This window comes from Perca flavescens, chromosome 9, assembly GCF_004354835.1.
Source record: "Perca flavescens isolate YP-PL-M2 chromosome 9, PFLA_1.0, whole genome shotgun sequence".
Taxonomy (NCBI): Eukaryota; Metazoa; Chordata; class Actinopteri; order Perciformes; family Percidae; genus Perca; species Perca flavescens.
The window spans coordinates 18,412,200-18,438,583 of NC_041339.1; the positions used below are offsets into that span (position 1 = coordinate 18,412,200).

Here is a 26,384-nt window from a genome sequence, read left to right on the forward strand (position 1 = left end):
TATTTCAGCTTGCTTTTGCGTCCACCTTTTATATTCACACATGCCCAACTAATACGTCTAGCTCAATGAAAAAAAAAAGATTAATTGAATTATTTCCAGTGTGCCACCATCCCACTTGCTGATTATCTAGCCTATAAAACTTAAATTTTGGGTTCAATCCTTTTCAAGCAATCTGGTGCACGTTGAAGAAACATTTGTTTACAAGTGATCCCACACCCTCATATGAGCAGAATTGACATATGCAAGGACAACTCTCCTTTCTTTATATATTGTCTTATTGGTCATTTCTAAAATAAAAGTGAACTGATCCTCAGTCTCCTGGCTGCATGGAGCCTCCCCCCTCCTGCTCCTTCCCAGAAGGAGCCCTGCTGGCCCGGGGTCCCTCCAGGAGCCACTGCAGTGAGCTATTTATGGTCTCCAGAGGAACAAGGCCCCGCCTCTCCTGAGACATTTTCATATACCATGTTAGACGCCTCTGCTCCTCTCCTTTCTCCTCCTCGCTTGTACACCTATGGAGGATGCTTTCCGCCCCGGGGGCCTCCTCTTCCTGCGCTCCTATTGGCCCCCGGTGAGCCACTGCCGTGGTGACGTCAGGCCCCGCCGCCCCTGCAGCGCTGAATGGACCTAGCAGCCTGTCTGATTCACTCCAAAACAGCTCAGCACGGCACGGACATCATCCCGGGAATAGAGACCGTACAGGGATAGAGGCTTGGCGGGACAGCGAGGAGAGCTCAGCCTGCAGAGAGGAAAGAGGCCTCAACATCTGCATCATCATATACTTTTTTTCTCCAAAAGACAGGACGGGGAGTGCGCCCACCGTGTTGCGGGTGTATGTGCGTGCGTTTGTCTCCCGGTTTGGATCACGATGATGCAAAGTGCGGCGGTCCTACCGACAGAGAGTCCTGTAAAGAGTTTACCGGAGATTCTCGGAGTGCCACTGCAACGTAAGACATTACCCTCCTTTTTGTCGATTTTCAATCTGGAAAGCGGTTGGCGAGTGCAACCAGTGCTGCGGGGTTTTGCTGTAGGGAGAGGGGGGTTAGTTCCAGTAACTCGGCCGAGATTGAGGATGGGGAGAGGAGGCTGAACCTCTCTGTCTTAGATTGTCACGTACAGGCCAATGATGTGTCATGCTGCTTATATTTCAACGAGCATAGACGTCTTAAATAATACTGAGTATTGGCCTCAAAGCCAAGCAATGACTATCCCGCATGTCCAATTCATCGTTGCAGCCTGTAGCTGTAGTCTGCAATAGGATGCAACACCTATAGTGCAAAGGCACTTCGGTTATTCATCCCACCTCTAGAAGAAAAGAGAATCATTTCTGTTATTTAAAGCAGCAGTATTTCATTTTCCAGTTTGGCCTCAAACTTTGCTGCATCCCCAGTCAGGTTGTAGGGCTCACAGTGAGCCTTCCCAGGCAGCTGTTAATTTGTAAACGAGCCTGCATGGCCAAGACATCAGACGCAGTTGTCATCACCCATCAGACAAACGCACACTGACTTTGATTGACACTCATTACTGGGTCAAATAATTGCCTAATACATATACATTGCATGATACAGTTTGTTTAGTCGTTTTCGTCTCTGAAGCAAGGCCTTTACATTAGTTTGAATGTTTTACAATTAAGGTCAGGATGGTAGCAGTAGTGGTGAAAGCAGTAGTATTAGCCCGTCGTTCGTTTGTGCCATTATTTATTCAGGATACGACCAAATATTTCTCACAGTTATTTTTCAGCATCTTATTGCATTATTCTACTTTTCAGCATCAAAGGCTAGAATTACCTTACATCTATTCGTCCCGGCGTGTTAATCTGTCCCAGGCCTTTTATAATCTGATCGTGCAATCAAGATAGAAGTGCAATAGGATACGTCTCTGCTCTGACCTAAATATGCGAGTTAGTCAAATGTACAGATGGAGCTATACTCTAACAGTCTCCAAAAAACAAAATGGGATAATAAAGTGAGATAATTACTGGGCATTCCTTGATTTCAAAACACTGATAATACGATGTTTGATCAAAATCGTTCCTTCTAGCTCTAAATATGTAGGCCAAATTCTAACACACATTTGGCTTCCAAATAACCCAAAATACAAAATAATATTATTTTCTTTGTACCACATTGTTGTCGCCTGTTGAGTGTAAACAAACCTAATGCAAATAAAAATGCAAGTGAAATAGAATAACTTGATGGTGTCATTTTAGAGTTCAGCAAAGTATTTAAACCTAACCAAATGACAAAGAGACTATGTGGTCGGCTTATGCTCTTTAATTTTATAAATCGAGTCAGATTAAAAGATTGGATAAAGATCCTGCCACTCAGCCCCCTGCAGTATACCAGCATTCATCCTGGATTTAAACCTGGATTATTCCAGGAATAAAAGCAACAGAGAATGTATCGAAACATTTATTTTATATTATGGACAGAGTGCTCTGCTGACTCAGGGCAATTACACCCAAATTCTAACCTGCAGACTATTATTCTGGGATATCTTGTTTACTCCACGTTTAATTACCACAAATCATTTGACAATTGAAAGTATAAATGCTGCCAGACTGCACTTATTCCACATAGAAAAAACCCCCAGTTGGACTGAAAATGTGTTTCACTTCCTGTGTGAAATGACGGAGGTGATGAGACTGAATTGTAGAGTGAAGTGTAAGAGTGGAGAGTGGTGGCAACAGATATCAAGATATGAAGACCTCCTAAATACACGTCTCTCTCTCTCTCTCTCTCTCTCTCTCTCTCTCTCTCTCTCACACACACACACACACACACACACACGCGCGCACACACACACACACACACACACACACACACACACACACACACACACACACACGCACACGCACACACACTGGACGGTGGAACTTGTGTCGTTGCCAAGATCGTGCTGCTTTCCTTTCAGCACTACTTCTGTCGCACCCGCTCAGCTTCACCCACCCACCACTTATCTCTAGATATTCTAAATGCCTCTAATTTTTCCTCATATATATAAAAAAGCCAAGACACAGATTCAAGTGCAATCCTTTCTAAATAACTTCTTACATCATCCCTGTTGTGAATGCATCACTATCGAGGTTAAACAAAGCCAGTCCATCCTATGATCCTGTCTGTCTGTGCAGGAATGTTGCTCTGTATTTACTGTGTGGATCGTTTTCTGTTGTAAAATGAAGCCGGATATTTTATGCAAGTTACATAAAATACATTTCATCTTCTTCAGAAAAACGCAAACTAATATGAAAAATATATATATATTTTTTTGGTACATTTAAACGTAATTCATTTTAGTCAAAAATGTCTCGAATTAAAAGTAATTTAATGCAAAGGAACTAGCACAACTTTATTACATATCCTACATATTTACGGGCTGAACATGCATTTACGTATAAAATGCGCGTGTCTACTTGTGTGCAAACTGCCTCGACCTCCATGTTGCATAACCCGAGAGCTTTGTTTTTTGCAGACTGTGTGCTGTGATGAGATTTAGCATAAGGCATCTTGCGCTTTAGACGGTTATTGGTAGATTATGTTTTGTCTCAACAGTGAACAGCCTCGCTGCCGCAGCTCGTGTGGGCGCGTGTGTGTGTGTGTGTGTTGTGTCTGGTGTTTTCTCTCCATTTCTCCTCGATATTGATTTTGCATTATCAGATATCATGTTGGCTGTTTGACTAAGTGAAGCCACAAAAGAAAATGTATTAAAAATTGCATTGCTATTTACAGAATAATTGAAAAGATTAAAGGTTGGTTTTCAGATGACACGAGGCCTTTTTTTTACAATATAAATAACGGATTGATTCTATGTTAAATACAATGGAAAGGATAGGTTTACATATAATTAAAGACACAAACTTCAGTGTCTAAAATAAACCAGATTATGTACAACATATGTCGTGTTGGCATATCTATGTTTAAATAGACTAAATTATGGCATTTGGTTTATTAAAGGTCCAGCTTTAAGAGGAAATATCTATTTCGTTATGGACAAACATTTGACTCTCATTGATTGATGAGTTAAATGCTACTTTTTGAAATCTGCAGTTTACTGTAGATCATCGATGCCGCTGCAGAATAGGAAACGTTAGGGAATCAGTACGGTCTCTCTTTCTGTATGTGCACATGTGGTCTGCCGCTGTTTCCCAGTTGTGTTTTTCACAACCACTAAATTAAATTGAACCTCGTCTTGACCCCGATTTGCCACCATAGATCCTAGAAGCACATCTAGATAGATGATCAAGCTTCAGAGAAACAGCACTGGTTAACAAAATTAATACAAATCAATATGAAGTATGTCTACGTGTGCATTGCTGGGAAACAGCTCTGAGTTCAGCACCTTGGACAGTGACGGACATTTTTCACAAAGCGCTTCATATAGCCTACAAATAAACTGACTTTTTAAAACATGGCATCCTCTATTTTTATTGTTAACGAAGATGATACAATTAAAAAAAATCTAATTCATAACGTAATTTAAAATGATAAAAAAAATCAGCGAGACAAAAGTGGGTCAAAATAAAAATCACTAATCTAAACAAATATCACTAAGATAAAATAGATTGATTAAAGCTTTTGAAAATACGTCTTGTATCTTTGACTATCATAAAGAATATAATAAAGTTCCTATTATAAATCTCAATTGACAAGTTAATATTCAATGTAGAGACAGAGATATAGTGTGCTTTTCAAGACTGACCTGCAGGTTGAGACATGATGGAGGAGAAACCCACCTGTTTTGATTCAAAGTTCAAATTCAGATTAAAATTCATAAGCATGTATATAATAGTTGTTATTTTACCGCGTAACAACGCTTGCCTGATAACATTTATTTCTATGGCTACTATCAGGGGTTGCTCACTTCTCTCTGTACTCACCGTGTGTGTGTGTGTGCTCTTGTTCCCCCCGCAGAGATCCCTCAGTGTGCCGGCTGTAGTCAACACATCCTGGACAAGTTCATCCTGAAGGTGCTGGACAGACACTGGCACTCCAAGTGCCTCAAGTGTGCCGACTGCCAGACTCCGCTGGCAGACAAATGTTTCTCCCGGGCAGGGAGCGTCTACTGCAAGGACGATTTCTTCAAGTCAGTTTCTTATTTATTTTTGTTTGTCATAGCGATGAAATTATAAATGTGTTCATAGTTAACCCAGTCTTTCTTTGAGTTGGTTTCTTGGCCTATTAACTGTGAAAGCAAACATGGACTATACAATCCAAACAAGCTAGCAGAGTTGCCCCCAGAGAAAGTAACGTTGACGTTAACATGTTGGTCACTTTCACCACTAATAAGGGTGGAAAGTGACTGATTCTAACGGAAATAAGTCTTAATTTTTTTAATAATTCGTATATTTTTGACATACAAAACAGCCTAGCATATTCCATCTGGTAAAAAAGAATGTTAGCAACATTAGCTTAACTTGCTAGCCTAACGTTACGTTAGCTACTTGTTTTCGAAGTTGCTATTAGCATAAATCCAGTGTTTCTCGTTTATATATTTTTGTTTAGGAATTTGTGCAGCCTTTTTATTTCATGGAAAGTCATGCTTTATTGTAATAAATGAAGATAATCTAGTTATTTTTACACTAAGCTTTATCAACCTTATTATTTATTTCTTAAACCAAAACATCCACAGGGAGAGCTAGTAAATTAGAGAGCTAGCTAACGTTAGTAACATTACATATAATATTTTAGTGAATAGTTTTGTCTTTCTAATAATTTTGTATTAAACACCAATCACTTTGCTGGTCTGTTATAAATGGATGTCATTATTACTCAGCTCAAGGCACCATGTTGGACTATATTTTATGATTATTTATTTTTATTTGTTTAGGTATCCATAATATTTTAGGATTTATTTATTAAGTTATTTATAATATTCACATTTCTACATAATTCACCTTTTTACCGGCTGTTTTGTCCTGCTGACATCATAAGAAGAAGCAAAAAAATTCAAAACAAGAGCTCAAACAACCTTTTCTATTTCTCTCTTTTTGCCATTTCCCCCTATCTTTCTTTCTTTCAAACGATTGGATTTTTGAGGCATTGCAGAAGACAATTGAGTTTGACTTTTATCCAAAACAGGATCAACAGATCCAGGCTTTTCACTAAATCATGTTTGAAAGGTTTTCATGCTCAAAGCTTGAATGAGACCTAAAGAGCTCTGGAGTCTTCACTGAGAGCTAACAGTGTTAGTCGACCCCGGGGGACAGCAGGGGGACGTTTGCATGTTCAGTGCTGTGGCGAGGGACACGTGTGTGACTGGAAAACACAGACATACACACACGTGTAGACACACAGATTCCTGATTTGGAGGCTTCACCTTGCTCTTTTTATTTCTGTGGGTTGGTTGTGTGATTTAAAGCCTCTCCCGAGTCAGTGTTTTATTGGTTCTCCTCAGGGTGTGTTTACTGTGGGCACCCCTCCTCCTCCTCCTCCTCCTCTTCCTCCTCACACACACACACACACACACACACACACACACACACACAGAGGCGTGCACACACCACAGTGCATTGATCCTCTCCATCCATCAGGTCTATCGTTAACAGAAATGCATTCCAGTGCTGATTTTTCTCTCTACAACAGCTGGAGCTTCTATTAATACAGACACTGTGCCATCATTCTTGGCTGCAGTTAAAGAAATATCTGTCTGGCATGTGACATTTTTTAATCTCGGTTGGTCGCACTATCTCCACCAGCCTGTAAAGTGGGCATAAATGGGAAGGATGTCAGTCTACCCTGCTGGCGTTTTGCATCAAATGTTGTAATGGCTGCTCCCTTATTCATGTTTTCCTGCAGGCGTTTTGGAACAAAATGTGCATCATGCCAACAGGGGATTCCTCCGACACAGGTTGTGCGGAAGGCACAGGACTTTGTGTATCACCTGCACTGCTTTGCCTGCATCATGTGCAGCCGACAACTGGCCACCGGGGACGAGTTTTACCTAATGGAGGATGGGAGGCTTGTGTGCAAGGTGGATTATGAGACTGCAAAACAAAATGGTAGGTCTGCATGCATCCAAAAAATTAAGTGGCAACATTAGCTGATACTCAACTTAAATCCAGTCAATTTAAAAGAAAAATACTACAGGTTTAAACTTTAGGCTACTTAAAACGATTTGTTTCAACAATCAGGACTCCTTTACATCCCTACAGTCAGACGCAGCCCATGTAAGTCAGTCTGGCTTGACTTACATCAGAATCACAGTAGAGGATGTGACAGATCAAGCTATGTACACTGAGTAATGCAGTGAAATGACTACTGACTGTGGATCTATGTTGTTTGTGGTCTGGGTGTGTATGCTGTCTCTCTCCCTCCCTCCCTTCTGAGATTTCCATGCATCTCTGATTGATTATGTAAAGTGAAGCAGCCCCAATAACTCCGTTCCTCTGGCAATCCGGCTGTGTAGATTTATGTACTCTGCTGTGGGAGTGGGACAGATGCACAAGGACAATAATACACTTCCATACATAACCATTCACTTCATTTAACGTGCGTACACTCCACGCAAAGGCCAAGGGGCACTGACTGTTAAGGTAACGTGACAAATGTAAGAAGACGTCACTCACACTTGTAATGATGTTTTCAGATGATTCAGAGGCGGGGACCAAGCGACCGAGGACCACCATCACAGCCAAGCAGCTAGAGACCCTCAAAAGTGCCTACAAAAACTCGCCAAAGCCGGCACGCCACGTCAGAGAGCAGCTGTCCTCGGAGACGGGGCTGGACATGAGAGTAGTTCAGGTAGAGGGTTTCGTCTTTCTTTTGTCAATATTCCTGCAAAAGGATCTCTGTTGTCTCCAACCTGTACAAAGCAGTAAAAAGACATTAGCTCTTGATTTTTACATCTTTAAACTAGCAAAGTTTTTTACTAATTATCCTCCTTTATCACAAATGTTTTAGCCCTGTATGACTTAATTACAAGCTGAAGTCCTTAGTTAATGTATGTTTTAAAATATAAATGATGTAAAACAGGCCTTTATTATCAGACTTTTGGATCTAAAAAGATTTTATTTTATTTAAAAGGTGATACAAAGACATGATACAAACACATAACCTGTTAATGATAAATATAAAACTTTATATATTTTATGACTCTATGCTCTGCTTTAACATTTCTTTCCTTGATTGTCTTGCTATTTCTGTTAATCTTTATGCAACACCATTTTGAACTGTGTTTTTATATTTTATTATGATAAGTTAGTGTAGACTAAGTTGGTTATGTATTCCACCATGTATTCACAACTTTTTTGTGTCAAAGAAAATAGTTTTAAGAGTTTAACATTTAAAATATCATAAAAAATGTAATACTATATTGAACTGAAAATAATATTATTCATGATTATTTGAATGATGAATTACAATATTAGTTATTATGTTCACTTAATGATAATTGTTATGATCTCCGTCAGGTGTGGTTCCAGAACCGGCGAGCAAAGGAAAAGCGTCTGAAGAAAGATGCAGGTCGACATCGCTGGACTCAGTTTTATAAAAGTGTCAAACGCAGCCGAGGAGGAACTAAAGTGGAGAAGGAAAGCTCGGCCGACGACGCAGGACTTAGTGACAGTGAACTGAGCTTCAGAGGTACGTATTGTGTGCAGAACTTAAACCGAGTCCATATCTCTTATTAGTTAAGAGAGAGATTCCTGAAAGGGAACTGTCAGTCATGCTGTTGTGTTAATGGGATTAAGGGAGCCTAAAAGCTGCTAAATGATGTGGTGCAGCAGCACTTGAATGTGTATTTGTCGCAATTCATTTGTTTTCTTGCATTGTTCAATGCACGGTGTCAGGAAAATCCAAAACGGCGTTCTCATTTCACATTCCCCTCACACCTCCCCATGGCCACTGACGCATCCTCCTGCCACCGTTTGTCGCCAGGATGGAGCTTATTGGAAAAGAGAGAGGGTCCTTAGTGGGATGCAAACGACATTTTAGACATCTTTGTGTTATTTAATGTTCACAAACCCCGTTTTGGGTAGTTATAAAAGTCTTCAAGCCACTTTTAAAAAGAAGGCCATTTTTATGAGAAATGAAAACATGGTGACAGAAACTCTATAAAGCATGTGAGGCTTTTAGTCAATTAGAGAGAAAGTGCTCTGGGGCATTGTTGTTATTGAAACCACTCAGGGGACGGATTGAGATGGAAACAACTATTTTGTGCTGCAGTAATTGCACACATACTGCACAGACCTCTTTTGTTAGAGAAGAAAGTAAAGCAGATCCTTTCTCACCAACAAGACTCAAATGCTTTTTAAATACGTAGCAGTGGCTCAGCAGTCCATTTACTGTACCTGTAAAATCCACATAATGTTGCCACAATAAATCTCACTCATAAAAGCACTTAACTGTATTGAAGTATTACAACTATATAATGCTCTTGCCGTTGACAGCACTGTTGATGTGTCAAAGTTTTTACACCCTTCATGCTAAGTGACGGTATCTCCTACACAGATGACCAGGTACTGTCAGATCTCGGCCACACCAACGGGCTTTACGGGAGTGTCGGTGACGTGACCAACAGCGCGGTACTGAACGGCGGCTTCTCTGTCGACGTGGCGGGACAACCCTACCACGACATCCGAGCAGGAAGCCCCTATGGTCTTCCTCAGTCGCCCTCTTCCATCACCTCTCTGCCCGGCCACACGCCTCTCCTCAACAACTTGGGCTTCAGCATGGACAGTCTGGTGGTGCAGGGCGGGCCGGGCGGCGTGGGACAGGCTCTGAGGGCCATGGCAGGGGGCCCAACCTCAGACCTATCCACAGGCAGCAGTACAGGATACCCCGACTTCCCCACCAGCCCCGCCTCATGGCTGGACGAGATGGACCATTCCCAGTTTTGAATCTAGAACACGGCGCTGTGGGGGTACGACAAAACAGACTTTCACAAGGCTTTTTACATTTCTTTCTATCACCCTCCAAGACTGGTATGTTTTGTGGATTTGGGTGAAGAGGAGAAGGAAGAGAGAAGAAGTGTGACTCTCAGTCCCTCAGCAGTCGTAATGGTGAGGTAACAACCGGGTCGAGATGTGTAGTCCGAACAAAGTGTGACGAAGCACCTCCACACCACTGAATGTTCAATCTCAACACTGTATCATACAATTTTTGGTATCACCTGACTTTATTTTGTTCTTACACTCCGAGACTGAGACTGAATGTCGGTGGATTAATGCTCACAGGGAAGGTAATATTGTCCCCCAAAATAAACCACCCCTGTGTAACAGCTACAACAATAGGGCTACATTCTAGATCAAAGTCCCTATGAGACCCAGGAGGCACCTGCATGCTTCTGATTCATAATGAGTAGGACTGCTGTCGGGCCATATCAAAGCCTGTTACATTGGCAATGCACTTTACTCTCCTCTTCTTTTTCTACACATATGGACAGGAATGCAGAAAGAGGAAGAGAGAGAAAGAGGAGAGACATATGCACAAGGCAAAAACACAGTGTTTCATTGGGAAAGAAATTTACAAGAACAGTGGCACAAGTGTGAATTTTGAACCATGCTGATGTTTTTTAATGTATTGCTGAAGCTTACAAGTTATTAGGAAGTAGATGGCGGTTGGTCTGTCTGCCCGTCCGTCTGTCCGTAGAAACTGACATCTCCTCTGTTTGAATGAGGGCGAACACTGTTTACTACACAGCAAGCCTCTCTTCTATATTTATAGGTGCTTGACTTGTTCTTGTCTGTGTAAAAGCTGTTTGAGAGCGGACGTCTGTCAGTATTAAATTATCTGTTTCCAGACTCACCAGGCATCAGAGCTTATGTGTTGGAGGACAGTCAAGAAAACTAGGCTTTTGGAAAGATTCAACTCTTAACCATTCTAGTAATATATCACACATCTAAATTATGAATTCATTTCTTTGAATGCACAGACGTAAGACGAGTAGATATCCATTCATAAGACAGATTCTTTTGCAGATATTAGTGACCAAATTAGATGGTTAGGCAAATACAAAACATTCAAAACACCAACAAGTATTAGCAGGAACACAGATAAAAAGTCCCTTTGTGTTGGCTCTTCTGTTTCCTCAGTGTGATCCAGGCTTCTCTACGGTAATCTACTCAGCCCAGCAGAGCTCTAGCTTTGCCTGCTATCAACCTACTTACTGACCCCAGATGTGTTGTCAATCTGTTCTCCCTCTGCCTGGCCTCCATGTCATAGGGATTACCACAGAGCCCCCCACGATCAGGGCCGATACCCTACTGTCGCTTCAGTGCTGGCATGACCGCTAGGCTGATATGTTTATTACTGTACAGTTCAGGCCACATCAGCTAAAGCCCCAACAACCCCCACGACAAATGAGATAGAAGACAGAAGATTCTGATTCCCTTAAAATTCAAACTTTCTTCTAAAAGTTTGATTTGACCTGTTGAGCATGTCAAAATGAAGTTTTAATCTGGGGGAAGGTTTGCTTAAAAACACATCCCTACTCCTATTTCTGTTTTGTCAATTGAAGAAAAGAAATCAATTCTTATCTGTGTGGTCACCTTTTCGTGAAAAAATGCCAAGTTCTTTTTTTACTAGAGCATCCTGTTTAAGAGCCAGAAAGCAAATCAACAAACCGAAAGTGACACCATTAAGTGAATCGGGTAACACTTTGGATTACAGCCCGCAAATTTCAGCGTAATTATCTAGTAAATACATGTTTTAATGTTATACTTACCGTATGGCTATACCGGCATTAAAATATAAGTACAGGGGAAGATGACAATAGCTTAGGGAATATTTCAGTGACATTAGTTGCGATATAATTGATTTTAAAAGTATGATAAACTTCAATAGATAACAGGAAAATACCCATTACTCCCAGTATTCTCCACCAGTAGATATCCACTAGGTGCTTCATTTGTACTTCATATGTACAAACTATTTTCAGTGTAATTTGCGGGCTACAATCTAAAGTGTGTAGTTAAAACCATACACAAACACTGCTACAGTTTTGTCTATTCTGTGTTGCCTCAGAAGTTTGCATCTTAATTGTTGTAAATTTTGTACAGTTTGAAAACGTGTTGATCGTCTTGTTTCATGAACGCTATTTATTATTGCCATGTGTCTTTGAAAAAGATGTAAAAGAGAGCACTGAATTTATTCATTTATGCCTTCTGTGTAATGGTATGAACCGTGTACAGTCAAATCTATACGACGAAAATAAAGCTGAATTGTCTTTGGGTTACCCCTGAGTGCATTTCTCTTTAACAGACCAGGCCTGTGGTGATGAATGTGCGAGTTAAGATTTTCAGCTGAACTTTGTTTTCAATATATCAAAAGAAAAATATCTGCTTTAGGTGTTTTTATTATTTTTGCCTTATCTAAACGCTCTTAGAGCGAGTTAACCCGCAAATTAATTTACCCATTGAGAGCATTTACCACACACTTAGGCCTCTATTCAATTGTAGAGATCCATTTAGTACCACCAACAGACAGTGGTCAGTCAGTTAACAGTGATTGATGCTGTTTTCCTCTCTCGCTCTCGGGGTGGGGGTGACAAGAAAGATACATGAAGAGAGAGAAGAAAGAGAGAAAAAATAAAACAAGTGGAGAAACAGATGCCTCGCTAGCTCACTGATCCTCTCAGTGCTAAAGAGACACAGCAGCAGATTGCAGCGCTGCACTGTCAAATCTATCCTTAATCCCTGTGCTGTTAACTAATTGTAGAGTGCTTTGTGAAATATTGGGAAAAATGCTTTGTGGTCGGGCAAAGAGGGAATATGTCCCATATGCCGGCAGTTAGCTTGTATGTCAATATGTCAAGTTGCTAAAAAGACTATAACGTAGCTGTAGCCAGGATTTTCAACCACTGAGGTCATAAGTCCACCGTACACCCTGAGGGAAATGTTTTGACTTGCATGTTTTCTATCATTTTCATCTCCATTATTGATGGTCTACAGGCAGTTTCAAAGCCTTCCGCTGCTCCTGCATTTTTTAATTTTGTAATTCTGGTGGAGGAATACTAAATACTTTAAATTTGGTTTAAAAAAAGTAATATTTTGATAATATCTACAGCCACACTGGCTCTGTGAGACTGTACTTGAGTTAACATCAGCATGCTAACATGCTCACAATGACAATGCTAGCATGCAGGCATACTGTACTATATTCACCATCTTATTTTAGTATGTTAGCATGCTAACTTTGCTAATTAGCACTGAATACAAAGGTAATGGGAATAGGTTTGCAGATTCTTAAACCCAAGTATTATACAAATTCAAATTTTGACCTAATGATGGGGCTACATGAAAAAAATTAGGTATCACTGAAGTTAGTACAATTTACCCAGAGGAGAATATGAATATCTGTACCAGATTTCATGGCCATCCATCAAATAGTTGTTGAAATATTTTAGTCTGTACTAAAGTGGTGGGCTGACAACAAACTGACATCGCCATCCCTAAAGACAAACCGCTAGCTTCGCTAAAAGTATCTAAACCACCTTTAAAAAAACAATACTGTCAAACTGGTGGAATAGGAGGAGACCTTAAGGTATTGGCCATGAACCACAATGTTACTGGTTTGCATTCTCTCCCCTCACTTTCCGCCATCTTTCTAAAAAAACAACCATCAAAACTCCTTCAGAGGACATGAGCACAGTGTCCTCATTTGTAGCAATGGTCCTGACCTTATACGTGTGTGGCTGCTCGGCCTTTGCTTTCTTAGTAGCCGTTGCTGCATTTCTTAAACCTCTCAGGTTACGGTGGATTAATTCCCTGTAACTATGGTGTTGGCTAACTATGTATAGAATTATAATGAAATTACACCACTGTGTACATCTGTATGAAACTCATTTGTATGCAGCAATGTGCAGCACTGAGAGCAGGCCAACCTAACCCAAACTTAAGTGTTATCGATTCCTTTGTGTTTTAGCTATTCCTGTTACATTAAAAAAACAAAAAGCAAAGAGTCAGCCTGGTTGGAGTTTGCACGTTTGCATAAAACACTACAAATTGAGCTGATTTTTATTTAAGCATTGATTGGCTGGGCTATGGGCATTAATGGATAGGCTCTAATAGTATGGCTTTACAAAGATAAAAAGCCACACAGACAGTTAGGATAATTTACACGCCACTTACAGCACTAGTATACAAATAAATCTGTGGAAACTCCACCACTGTTGCTTTTGCGAAGATGACAAACACAAGCACAAATGCCATTATCATCGATCGCAAGGCTTTTATTACAAACTTCCTGAAGGAAACAGTTTTTTTCTCCATCTGAAGCAAAAGGGAATAAATTAACATGCAAAATAGAAATTTGTTTTGGCCCGAAAGTCAATCTCGCAGCATCAAGACAGGGCATTTTTCTCCCAAATGACTCCATCGGGCCTGCAGTGAACAATGATCTGCAGTGAACAATGATCTGCAGGATGACGGAGTGAGTCTTAAAGAGGGACTGGAGTCAAGCAGAGGCCTCTCAATGACACCCTCAAGGTTGTGAGCTCAATGCTGTTTTAATGTGAAACTGGGCTTTTTCCCACTCAATAATTATCCTGCTGCATGTATCAGATAGAAGACAGGTAACCAAAGGAGGAGGGTTCACGAACTCAAGGAAACCACGACAAATACTGTAGTGATGAAAATATGTTTGCTGTATTGGAGGCCTCAGTCTCTAGAATAGTTCTCTGGAGGTTTTCATGTCCGTATTGGACACAGATGCTGTGAGAGAGTGTAAAAAGACTCTTTACTGTTTGTCTGAAAGCTTAGGTCCTCTGTGTCGGTGGATAGCAGAAACGCTTGTTCATCACCATAAACTACACATAAAGCTTTAGAGCCGAGCCTCGGAGACACACACACACACGCACGCACACGCACACGCACACACACGCACACACACACACACACACACACAGTCCTGGGCACCAGTGAATGAGCCTAATATTAGTGGGAAGTGTTTCAGCAGCTGAGGGATTTCTGCTTACTGTTGGGTTCCCAGCCACGCTGCTCAGGGTGGGTGTGGGGGTGCTGCAGCGTAGCACAAAATAGGGGGGGATTGAGGGTGTGGGGGTAAAGAGGTTGCATTAAGAGCTGGCCAAAGCAAAACATGTTATTGCTTTACAAAGAGAAAGGAGTGAGGTAAAAGAAGAGAGAGCCAGTGTGAGAGAAAGATGAAAAGGGGAGTGATGAGAGTGGTAAAGAGTAGAGATGGAGAACTCTCTCTGGAGGAACACACATCTACAAATACATTCCAGGTTCCCAGCAACAAATAGGCATAAACCTCTCAGTATATGTGTGCTGCTCTACCCACTGATCCAACCCGGCCACGGGGATATGCTGTTTACAGGAAACCTGGCTATTCATATCCCTGAACACATTCTTCTGACAGTAACCAAGTTTCTGATCAGCTATCTGCATGCATGTCTTGATTTCTCAACATGTCACCAACTGAGACACCTCAACAGTTCAAAATGAACACATTTTGGTGTATCGCTGTCTGGACTCGGATTTAGAGTCTCCATCTGATCACTGGTAATGGAAAACAAGAGTGACAATACAATTTATGATCTGCATTGCATTACTGAGGTCAGACTTTCCCCTTACTTCAGCTTGTTGATCATCATTACATTACATCATTTACCATTATATTTCTTCTTTTAGTGACTAACTACTTATGTAACTTGAGTTAAAGTGGCACCTGCACACACGGCAGAGAATGATTAGAAACCTGAATAAGGTGTTTACATGCCACTGTATACTACTGGAGCACTCCAGCTAGCATATCCAGGTTTCTCAAAACTGGGATAACAGTTTAGTATGGTTTCTGAAACCAGGATATGGTGTTTATATGCGCAAAATATAACACTGAAAAAAACCTGATCATAACCATAACCATTTCCTGCCCTTCTTTTGTTTAATAAGGATGTAACTTGCTATGTTTTGACCAGATATTAAAGGTCTTTTTCAGGTAAATGTGGCCGTACTTATAGACAGTACGTCACAAAACAGTTGAGTCATCATCTCATAATTAGATAATTAATTGAATATTTACAAAAACAAAATGCCTACTATTCAACATGGGGCTGCCCCTTGGGGACACCATACAGAATTGTTAGGGAATAAAAAGTCCCTCTAAATTTTCTTCCAAAACATAGTGCAGTAGAATATAAAGTTGCACAAAATGAAAGCACTCAAGCAAAGTACCGGTACCTCAAAACTGTACTTAAGTTTACTACTTGAGAAAATGTAGTTTATTACTTTTCACCTCGGAAAAATGTATAAATATTCAGAACGACTGAACAATCTTGGGCCTGGAGGGGTGTGTGAGTCTGCGGTTTGGAGAGGGAGGGAGCTGCAGTGTCAAAAGTGAAGCGCTCAGAGGAAAATTGAAGCCCCATAATGGAAGCATAATGGGCTTAGTGTCAGAGTCTTGCAGACGAGCCGGGGGGGGGGAAACTTGACTGCCGTCACCCTCTCTTACCTCTAGCCAGTATAACGGGGTTTAGGAATCAACGAGGAGACAACAACGGGCCCCATACAGGCTTTAGAAATACACCAACAGCCTAATGGCTGGATGTGGATGGAATTCATAACAACAATATGGTCACTGGTCGTCTCTTTGTGGGATTGTAGCACATCATGTCTCAGACTCAGGTTGAATACTCAAAAGGTTTCCTCTTAACTCATGTTGGGTTCCTCCTCAAAATTCATGAGGGGTGAGGCAGACTCTGTGGCTAGAGTTTGCAAAAGTGAAGGATGACACTTTTGAAAAAGAATAGTTCAGGCTCTCTTCTCCCATGTGATTTGTGAAGGCCGGGACATGGATGCATATACAGACATCATGTGGAGACATTTTAATTCACCTCATGTATAGCACAGCTCACTTGCATATGAATTCACTACAGGCACTGTACAACAGCTGTCAAGACAAACATTTAATTTGAAGTGGTGCCCCTGGCAATGACTACCAATGCCTGTCAGACTACTGCTGCCATAGATCTGTGAGTGACTGACATGTTGAGGGGTTATCTAACGCCTTGTGTCGAAGCAGATTTCCAGTTAAGTAAAACATGGGGGGATGAGGGCAGGCGTGGAGCAAGGGAGGGTGTTAGAGAGTAAAGGATTAAGCTTTGTCCCCACTGTTGTGTACAAAATGTACATTTGTATCTTCATAAAGCTGTAGTTAAGATGCAGGATCCAGATTTAGTGTATTCTCATCTTGTTGAGTGTGTGTGTGTGTGTGTGTGTGTGTGTGTGTGTGCTGAGGCAGAGAAAATGTGCTGATCAGAGGGGGCTTGAGGACAAGTAAAGCAGATTTGGACTCAGACCATGTGTTGGTTATGTTTGGAGAACATCCACATCTCTCCTATATGACGCAATACTACAGAGGCAGGTTGCAGAGTCCTATGTTGTATGAACAGTATGTTGTGCATATGCTGTGTGGATGATGAAGATGGGCCAGTTGGGTGGGGTGTGGATAAAAACAATAGTGAGCTGTGTCAGAACTGCAAAATATGTATTTCCATTTATACTGTAGTGTTTAATTGTGCCACACAGTATGGCAGTATGATTTCCAACCATGTGTTATCATTAGTTTGACAGCACTAAAACACAGACAGGCCAAATAAATGGGATCTCCGTGGACTTGTATCAGTGCTCATGTGTATTGTAGCATACCACTTGGTTGGACTTTGAGCACGGTCAAGTTGTTGTTGGTGATGATGTAATTATATATTTTTCATGTTTATTTTCTCTCTGCAGACTTTTAATCTTGCTACCTTCAGGGCAGCTAGGGAGTATCTTTTGTGAGATTCCCCCCCAACGCTTTCTCGCATGAAATGTTTTTTCTTTCTTAATTTTTTTCTTGCCTACTAAGTGGAGGATGTTTTTGCGTGAATTACCTATTGTGTAAAGCACTTTAATTCTAACAAAAATGCTTATTCTGATAAAGCTTATCTTAAAAGTATCTGTGTTTCCAAACTAATTTGCTGTAAAAGGTATATCAACATAAACTTGGCTCAGTTGGTTTAGTCTGTATTGATAATGTATGGTTTAGTTTCAATGTGGTGCTCACTAAGGTGGGATATGAGTTTAGGTTTTACTCATACAGTACAAGGGCTGCAGCAGTATACAGTACACTGCCGTGTCTGTTTGTACTATGAATGTTAGAATACGATAGAGCATGTCACACTGTCATCTGATGTTAAGTTATCTAATGAGCAGTCAGAGGGAAAGTATTTGTTGAAGACTTTAATGTGATAAATGACAAATGATCAAAGCATTCCTTAAACGTAACAACTGAATCATGAACAAATGGTCAGAGAGGGCTGACTCAGACTAAAAGGCCTGGCTGATAGTCAGACCTGGGCAGTAGGAGTGGGTGATATGTATCAAATCTTTTATTACAGTATTTAATATATTGCGGTATGAACTTTCTGAAATATTTTACTGTTTATAGATCAAATAAGTGGATGGGAATGTCTTTTTTTGGTTCGTCCAGTGACTTAAATACCTGACAAATACAGATACTTCACCACATTGATGCAAAAACCTGTCATTACAATATTGTCAATAAGCAGTCCTGCTCATTGATTTGCAACATTGTCTGCATTGGTCGAATACAGCAAAATATATTTAAGGTATAACTACCTCAGTATAGCAAAATCTCCAGCAGTGCTACCAGAATAAGTCATATCACCCAACCCTACTGGGCATATAAAGTCAATATACATTATTTGGATGATTGAAATTACATGTATTAATGTGTACACCCTGTAGTTCCACAGAGCTAAGCCAACATAACCAAACTCACCTCAAGTATTTGAAAATCAAATCAAATAAAACTGTTGTAATCCTGGTCTACTAACTGCTGGGGAAGAACAGAGTCTCTTCAGGGATGAAGGAGGGATGATGAGGAGGATGGTTGAATGAGTGGAGCAGGGATGAGACAAGGACGGGGGCGAGGACCAGGGTGGTGGCAGGTGGGTGAGCTAGCCTTTTGGAGCTGTGTAGTGACGCAGGAGAGAGGAGATGGCACTGGATTCAGTGACCTCCTCAGGGAGAGAGCCCTCCATGTCTTTGATGGACGGGTCGGCTCCAGCGTTCAGCAGGAGCTCCACGATGTCAGCAAACTCGCACGCTGATGCTACCGAAGAAAAAAAAGAAATAACATAATGGAGTAATTATAAGGAGGAGAAAACCGCAAAGAAGAGCAATAAAATAAGTAGAAAACAAAAAGCATTTATATAAACGTTGTGCTAGGCATTTAGCTTTTTGGCCATGCTAGCAGCTGCAAGGATGTGTGGATGGCTTCGTCGCCCTGTAGATCAGTCAACCACTTTGGTCCAGACAGAAATATCTATCTAACAACTATGGATGTATTGCCAAGAAATTTGGTACGGATATTTGTGTTCCACTGAGGATGAATCCTAGTTACGTTGGCGATATACTAGCTAGTCTAGCGCCATAATCAGGCCAAAATTCAATGTGTCCAGTACTTTAGTTTATGACCAAATTACTGCAAAACTAATGACATTACCATCAGCCTCAGCTGCACTTTATGTTTAGTGCTAATTAGAAAATGTTAGCATGCTAACACAACAAGGTAAGATGGCGAACATGGTAAATGCTATACCTGCTAAACATCAACATGTAAACATTGTTAGCATTGAGCAAGTTAGGATGCTGATGTTAGGATTTTGCTCAATGCACCGCAGTGCCTAAGCACAGCCTCACAAGAGTTGTTGTAAAGTCTGGTTTAAACAGAGGAGTGTGGTAACACTGTCACTTATTATTAACCTGGACAAATGTGCAGCTCATTACAGACTGTTATGCTGGTGTGAATCAGAGGTTTGAGTAAATTTGCTTCATCCCTTTCTTCTACGTAATGTACAGTATGTACAGTGCTGCAGTTAATGAAAAGCCCATCTGGAGGCCCAGCACTGACACCGGCCTGGACCTGTGGTTCTCTCAAACACTTCATTTCTGCCCCATTGGCAATTTGTGCCCCACTAAAAGGGTCTTCTCTCTCTGTATAAGGGGGAGGAAGTGGGGGAGGCTTGCACTTTCTTAACCCAGTTAGCAGGTCCCTGCTTTCCTGATGCACCTCTCGCCCCTCTGGCACCTCGCCCCCCCATCTCCTCTCTCTTCCTCTCTTGTTCTGAGTGCTCTTCTCTGTCGGTGTCAATCGCTCGCTTCTCTTAAAGAGCGGACTCTGTGCTGTGCCATGATCGCTGATGTCAGCAACCACAGTGATTGACAGCCAGGCCTTTTAACCTCCAGCCCAGGGGTGGCTGGTGGGCTGGCTGGCTGGCGGGAGTGTGTGTGCATGAGATATGATGATACATCGGAATGCATCTGAGTGTGTAAGCAAATGCATGTGCATGCGCAGGTTGTGTCTATGAATTGCATGAGGTGTGTGATTATCAAACACTACAAGAACCACTTATCTTTCAGCCAAATCAGACTAACAAAGCTTGGCTTATTTTTTTACAGCCACGCTTGCAGTCCTCCTCTTGTTGCTCTAAACAGTATTTTATTTAGCCAGCGGGGTGTGTGTGTGTGTGTGTGTGTGTGGCGGGTGTCTCGCCTGGGCCTTGAGCTGTAAAAAGTAGCTGGCTCTCAGGGGAGCCGTAGAGGAGGAGAACAATTTATGGTGAGCAGTAAACCCTCAATTAATCACTTGCCAGCCACTGTGGCCCTGTGCAAAGAGAGGTGGGAATGAATTTTCATTCTCTGCTATTTGTCTCTTGGAGTTCATCGCTTATGTTTATTAGTCATCTTTTTATGCCCCATCCTCGGGGCTTCCTCTGCTGAGTGTGTTTGTGTGTGTAGATCTACGGTGGGTAATGCAACATGCCCACATCAATGCCACAAAGCTGGGGGACAGATGGTGACGCCACACACATGCACACACACAGAGGACAGGGGAAACGCCCCTCAGGGACATGTGTGTTGGGGCATGAGAGGGTCAGGGGAGTCTAAGGACCACTGCTGATTTCCTCTGGGAGGCCTGCCGATTATTACACACACGCAGAACAAAACCAGACATCCACACATGCTCACATACATACCAAAGGACACAGACACACACAGACACACATAGAGGAATAAGAGAAACTGGGTGGAAAAAACAACTGTAGAAAATAAAGATGAGGATCGGAGGAGAGCATTGTCAAATTTGAGACAAATGTTGGCAAAGAGCGGGAAACAAGCTGCTTCATATAAAGAGCGCGCACACACAAAACATAATTATGTCAGTGTACGATAGATCCAAAAAGAGATTTTCACCATTTACAAACAGATATAAATACACTTAAAAAAAGTGAGTATACAACATTTTGTACTATAGAGATTAACAAGAGAGGCCTTCTTACCATAATGTAGCGCTGTCTGTCCTTCATTATCCTGTAAGACAAAAACAAGTCTTAATAATATCATATAACAAAATATATATTGTGAGCATTTGGTGTGAGAGAAATTACTTTGCTCAAACTTCCCAGGAGTCAACAGGAAAACTTTCAGCTACTAGAATACCAATCACCTCCTACTTGTTGGCTGTGGACAAAAGGTGCTACGTTTTTATTGTACCAAAGGCGAATTATGAGACGATGAGATATTGATTTGAGGAACATGGGACCTGCAAATCAAATCTTTCAACTTGCAGGTGACTTGCAGTTCTGATCAACCTGAACCAATAAGCTACTGAAACTCAACATATTACTGTGGAGGTGCCTCCAGCATTACGTATCTATCCTCCAAACACCAGACCATTGTTAGCCCCGACCATACATCTCAACCCCATGACAACAAAACTAGGGTCTTAGAGAGTCTTAAAGATTAAGGCTGGTGATTTCATTTGTTTTATTGTCAACAAACAATGTATTAAGCTGTATGTAGTTTGGACAGAATGGGAGGAACAGGAAAGCCTCCACATTATCCCGTAGCGTGGGTAGTGTTTGTGCTTTATTAAAGACAAACTTAGTAACATTTGTTGTGTTACAAATCTGTAGCAGTTCGTTAACAAGTGAAAGCTGAAACAAACAGTGTATAGCGTTATTTGAATTAACTGAATTGCTTGAATATGTACATCTTAAAATGAATTGGCAATTAAAAAACATGTCAGCTTGTGCAACAGTGGTGCTCATTTATGTGTTTTTGATGACAACAATATAGCTCTATGGCACAGACGAATACGTGATCAGGCTTTGGATAGGCAGAAAATACTTGTTGGTTTTAGTCTTTTCATGTGATTTGTTAGCAATAAGAAAAAAATAGAATATTTGAAGCATACTTTTTTTAAATTAATTAACCATGGAGGCTATGTGACCCTGACACACAACAGCTCAGGGACAATGTAGAGAAGAGTGTCAGGGGGTGACCAGAAAATCAGTGGTGTTCTCTTACATGCATGTGTGCGAGTGTGTGCGAGTGTGTCTGTGTGTGCATGCGGATATGTGGGTGTGCGGTAAAAATGATACTTTGGTTCAAGGGGTCAATGGTAGAGATATATTTCTTGTTAGAACTGTGGATTGGGGACAGGGATGGGGAAATGTGTGTGTGTGTGTGTGTGTGTGTGCACGCGCGTGCGCAGGTATAATAAGGCACAATATATGACTGGCATCATCAACAGGACATTCAGTTCTTAATCACTGTTCCAGCCTGCCTTTGCACCTCATAATGATGATAAATGGTCAAACTGTTGCCCTCAGTCTCAGAACAAGAGCAGTCGTTGAACTAAGCACAACGGTATCAAATGCTCAGAGACAGATTAAAAGCCAGCAGGCGGCGCAGTGACATTTCCTTCTGTGCCGTAAAATGTCACTGCAGTGGAAATACCTCCAAATTACTAAAACTGTTATGGTGAAATTATTCATTAGTCTTTCCACCTTTGCCCTTCTAACAGCAGATCCTCTCATGCACCTTCCTGTTTTTGGTTACTTCCATGTCCTTTCTCCACTCTCTTCCAATTCTTCCTTCTCTTCTTCTTCTGACCTACCTCGTCTCTTTTCTTTCATTACATTGCCCACCGTCGCCTCTCTCTTTTTCCTGTCACTCCTCTCTTTCCTCTTCTCTCTCTTTTCATTACCACATCCACCTTTCTCTCCCTTTTCCATTCAGTCTCCTCTTCAATCTTTATCCTTTTCCTTTCCTTCTTCGTCACTTTCCTGTCTTCCCTCTCTAGCTGGGCACAGTGCAGAGTGATCCTATTGTTGTGTGTGTGTCGCTCTCTCAGGGGCAGCACTTCAGGGACCTGCTGATTGGATTAGAGCTTTCTATTCCCTCTGGGTGGATCACAGAGCACAGATGCAAATCGCCACCAGCGTGGAAAGCGTGCCGTAGTTAACCCAAGACAACAATGCTGTCTGTCTGCAAGTCAAATCGCAACCTGTGATGTACTGAGGACATTGTCTGTCTCTCACAATGATGTTGAGAGAGAGAGAGAGAGAGAGAGAGAGAGAGAGAGAGAGAGATTGAACTGAACTAAAATTGACAAATTTAGATAAAATGGTGGGAAGGTAAAATTTTACTGTCCAGGCATTTTTTTTTTGTCACACACACACACACACACACACACACACACACACACACACACACACACACACACACACACACACACACACACACACACACACACACACACACACACACACACACACACACACACACACACACACACACACACACACACACACACACACACACACACACACACACACACACAAAATGGGGCAGTGACAGATGTTTACAGCCGGGGCCAAGTGAAAGACCTTGATGCACATAAATACATACAGTTATAATTAAAGTGTAAGGGGTTTAAGCCCTAATCTGCACAAAGCGCTAATCTGCCGTTAGTTATTCAACAAGCACACACACAAAAGTATGAATGAGTGGTTGATAATTAACAAGCAAGAGAAAATATGCCTTAAAGTGCAGTGAGCCTGGAAGCAAAACAAAAATACTGTTATACGGTATGTTGCCTGTACACATGCATGTTTGTGTGTGTGTGCTCGGCATACATGCTTCTTGCATGTTCATGTGAGGGGTCAGCAGCCTGTCCTCTCAGCGTTCCCTAATGCCCTTTCATCCAGGACGGAGGCTTGATGGAATCACAGGAAATTGGATTGTCTTCCATTTGCTTTGGAAGCAGCCTGGAAGAGACACTCTTTCCCCTCCCACCACTCTCCCCCAATACCTATAGTTAGCTACCCCACCCCCCTCTCTTGTGCACCCCTGTTCCCATCCCATTACGGAGGCATGTCGCACCAAACCCCTGCTTTTACATGTCATCCAAAGTTTCCCCTTGCGGTGCAGAAATACTGGGCTGGATGTCAGCAGAGTGCTCAATAAAGCCGCTGCTTGCACAATACCAGCAGCAGAGCTCCAGCACTGTGTAGTAGTGTATCACCCTAATGGGGTGGAGCAATATGCTTAGGAGCAGCATGGATTGGGATTGATCTATTAGTACAAATGCAGTTTTGCTGAATTTAAGTCACACCAATCTATCATTTCTACCACACAAATGATGGGAAGCAAGATGGATGAAAGAGAAAGACAGCAAATCAAGAATGTAGAAAGATATGAGAACACAGCTGTATTTCTTTACAGATCAAAATAATACTGTGAGATGATCTTGTGTAAATATTTGTGTTTTATCATTCAGATTGCCCTGCAGGAATGTCCAGGCAACTCAGAGTCAGACTGAGGCCAACCAGGGTCAATTGAAACATTGTCTGTAACTATATTTATCTGCAGAGAGCACACAAAAGGGACTGTCACAGATGTTGGGTTCATTTCTGGAAAGTGGTTTCGTTTGTTTTCTCAGTCAGTCTTCTTTCACGAACCTTGGACGACAAGACAAGAACACTCCAAACATTCAACCCAAGCTGTTTACACCAGCATTAAGTGGAGGGATCAAGGGCATATCAGAGGCGGAAAGTTAACTCAGTCAGGGATACAAATAGAACGCAGAGGTCCTTTAAGTCTGTCTCCTCTTGAAACTAGGTTTCATTCCCTTTGTCTGTGTCCAAGTCAGAGGAGAGATTGTGGGTAGAGGTTAAAGTTCTGTCAGCTCTGAGACTGAAGAAAGCAGTGTGTGTGTGTGTGTGTGTGTGTGTGTGTGTGTGTGTGTGTGTCCATGGACTGTAAAAACGTTTATGCTAGGGGTGCACGATTCAGAAAATGTCACGATTCGATTCAATATCGATTTTTGGGCTCAAGATTTGATTTAAAAACAATTCTCGATTAAAAAAACAAACAATTCACGGGCGCCCGGATAGCTCAGTTGGTAGAGCGGGCGCCCATATATAGAGGTTTACTCCTCGACTCCAACCTGCGGCCCCTTGCTGCATGTCATTCCCCCCTCTCTCTCCCCTTTCATGTCTTCTGCTGTTCTATCCAAATAAAGACAAATAAAATAAAAAATATATTAAAAATAAAATAAAAAAATTAATTGATTTTTGGAATTCTATGAATCGATTTTTAATTGGTAGGGTTTGAATCGCGATACGAATGTGAATTGATTTTTTTGCACACCCATAGTTCATGCGTTCATACCATGCCAGTCCAACTGACAATGGTCCTTGGTATATGGTGGGTAATCAAGCCCACTCTATTTCTATGTGCTATCTTTCTAATAACTATTAATAACAATGGTGTCATTCCCAACAGTAACAATAATTTAAGTGGTATATATTTTAAAATGGACAAAACGTTAATTAAACATTATCTGCACACAATGGCTTCATCACTGTCTTACAGCAAGAAATGTTTTGTCAGGAAATGAAAATACCACTTAAAGGTGAAGAATTTAACATCAATAAATCATCGCTACAGTCATTTTGAAACATTAGTGTAATTAAACCAACAAGACCTTAGCCAAGTTGATTGGCAGACATGTCGGCTACTCCACAAAACAAGAAGGGTGTTATTCTTCCACAGTGAGCAGTACAACACTTTCAGAGGCAGAGGGTTATCTGCAAAAGCTAAAAGAAAAAAAAAAGGGAACCCACTATAGTTCAATACAAAAAGCTAATGCAGACGTCCTGAGCTGCAACTCCTCTAATGGCCACTAGCTGTATTTAACTGAAACTCTACTAGATCTATTCTTTCTCACTATCATATCCTCTCCACTATCAAACTCTTCCTCTATATTTCTCCTTTAGCTCTTTTTCTCTGTCTCATCTTTCTGTCTCAGTAAACTTTCTCAAGGTTTTTTTTTCCCCTCTCTTCCTTTTCTCCCCCCTACTGTCCCTGACAGCAACATTAAACAAGTGGGGAAAAATGGACAAGCAATTATGATTTATGATCAATGCATGCAGCAGCTGCTGACTTTTATAATGACAGTGGTCGGGGGGAGGGAGAGAAAGAGTGAGGGGGGATGAGTGTGTGGATCAGTCTCCAGGGTGTGTGTGTGGGGAAGATGAGGGGTGAATCGATAAGCGACTGGGATCATTGGTATGCA

The 26,384-nt window shown here is 41.4% G+C and overlaps 2 protein-coding genes across 2 annotated transcripts in view; one reads left to right on the forward strand and one right to left on the reverse strand.

The window, feature by feature from the left end:
* Positions 1-865: 865 nt before the first annotated feature.
* lhx4 (LIM homeobox 4) lies at positions 866-12,195 on the forward strand. The gene is made up of 6 exons (XM_028587711.1): positions 866-944; positions 4,830-5,079; positions 6,792-6,994; positions 7,582-7,736; positions 8,405-8,576; positions 9,444-12,195. The coding sequence occupies exons 1-6, from the start codon at positions 866-868 to the stop codon at positions 9,830-9,832; spliced, it is 1,248 nt and encodes a 415-aa protein (XP_028443512.1). The 3' UTR covers positions 9,833-12,195.
* Positions 12,196-18,154: 5,959 nt separating this feature from the next.
* Positions 18,155-26,384, reverse strand: part of acbd6 (acyl-CoA binding domain containing 6) — a 29,458-nt gene continuing 21,228 nt past the window's right edge. Inside the window, exons 7-8 of the mRNA XM_028587006.1 lie at positions 21,298-21,328; positions 18,155-19,067 (exon numbers count right to left, since the gene is read on the reverse strand). Coding sequence (XP_028442807.1) covers positions 18,913-19,067; positions 21,298-21,328 — 186 coding nt within the window. The 3' untranslated portion in view covers positions 18,155-18,912. The remainder of the gene's footprint in view (positions 19,068-21,297; positions 21,329-26,384) is intronic.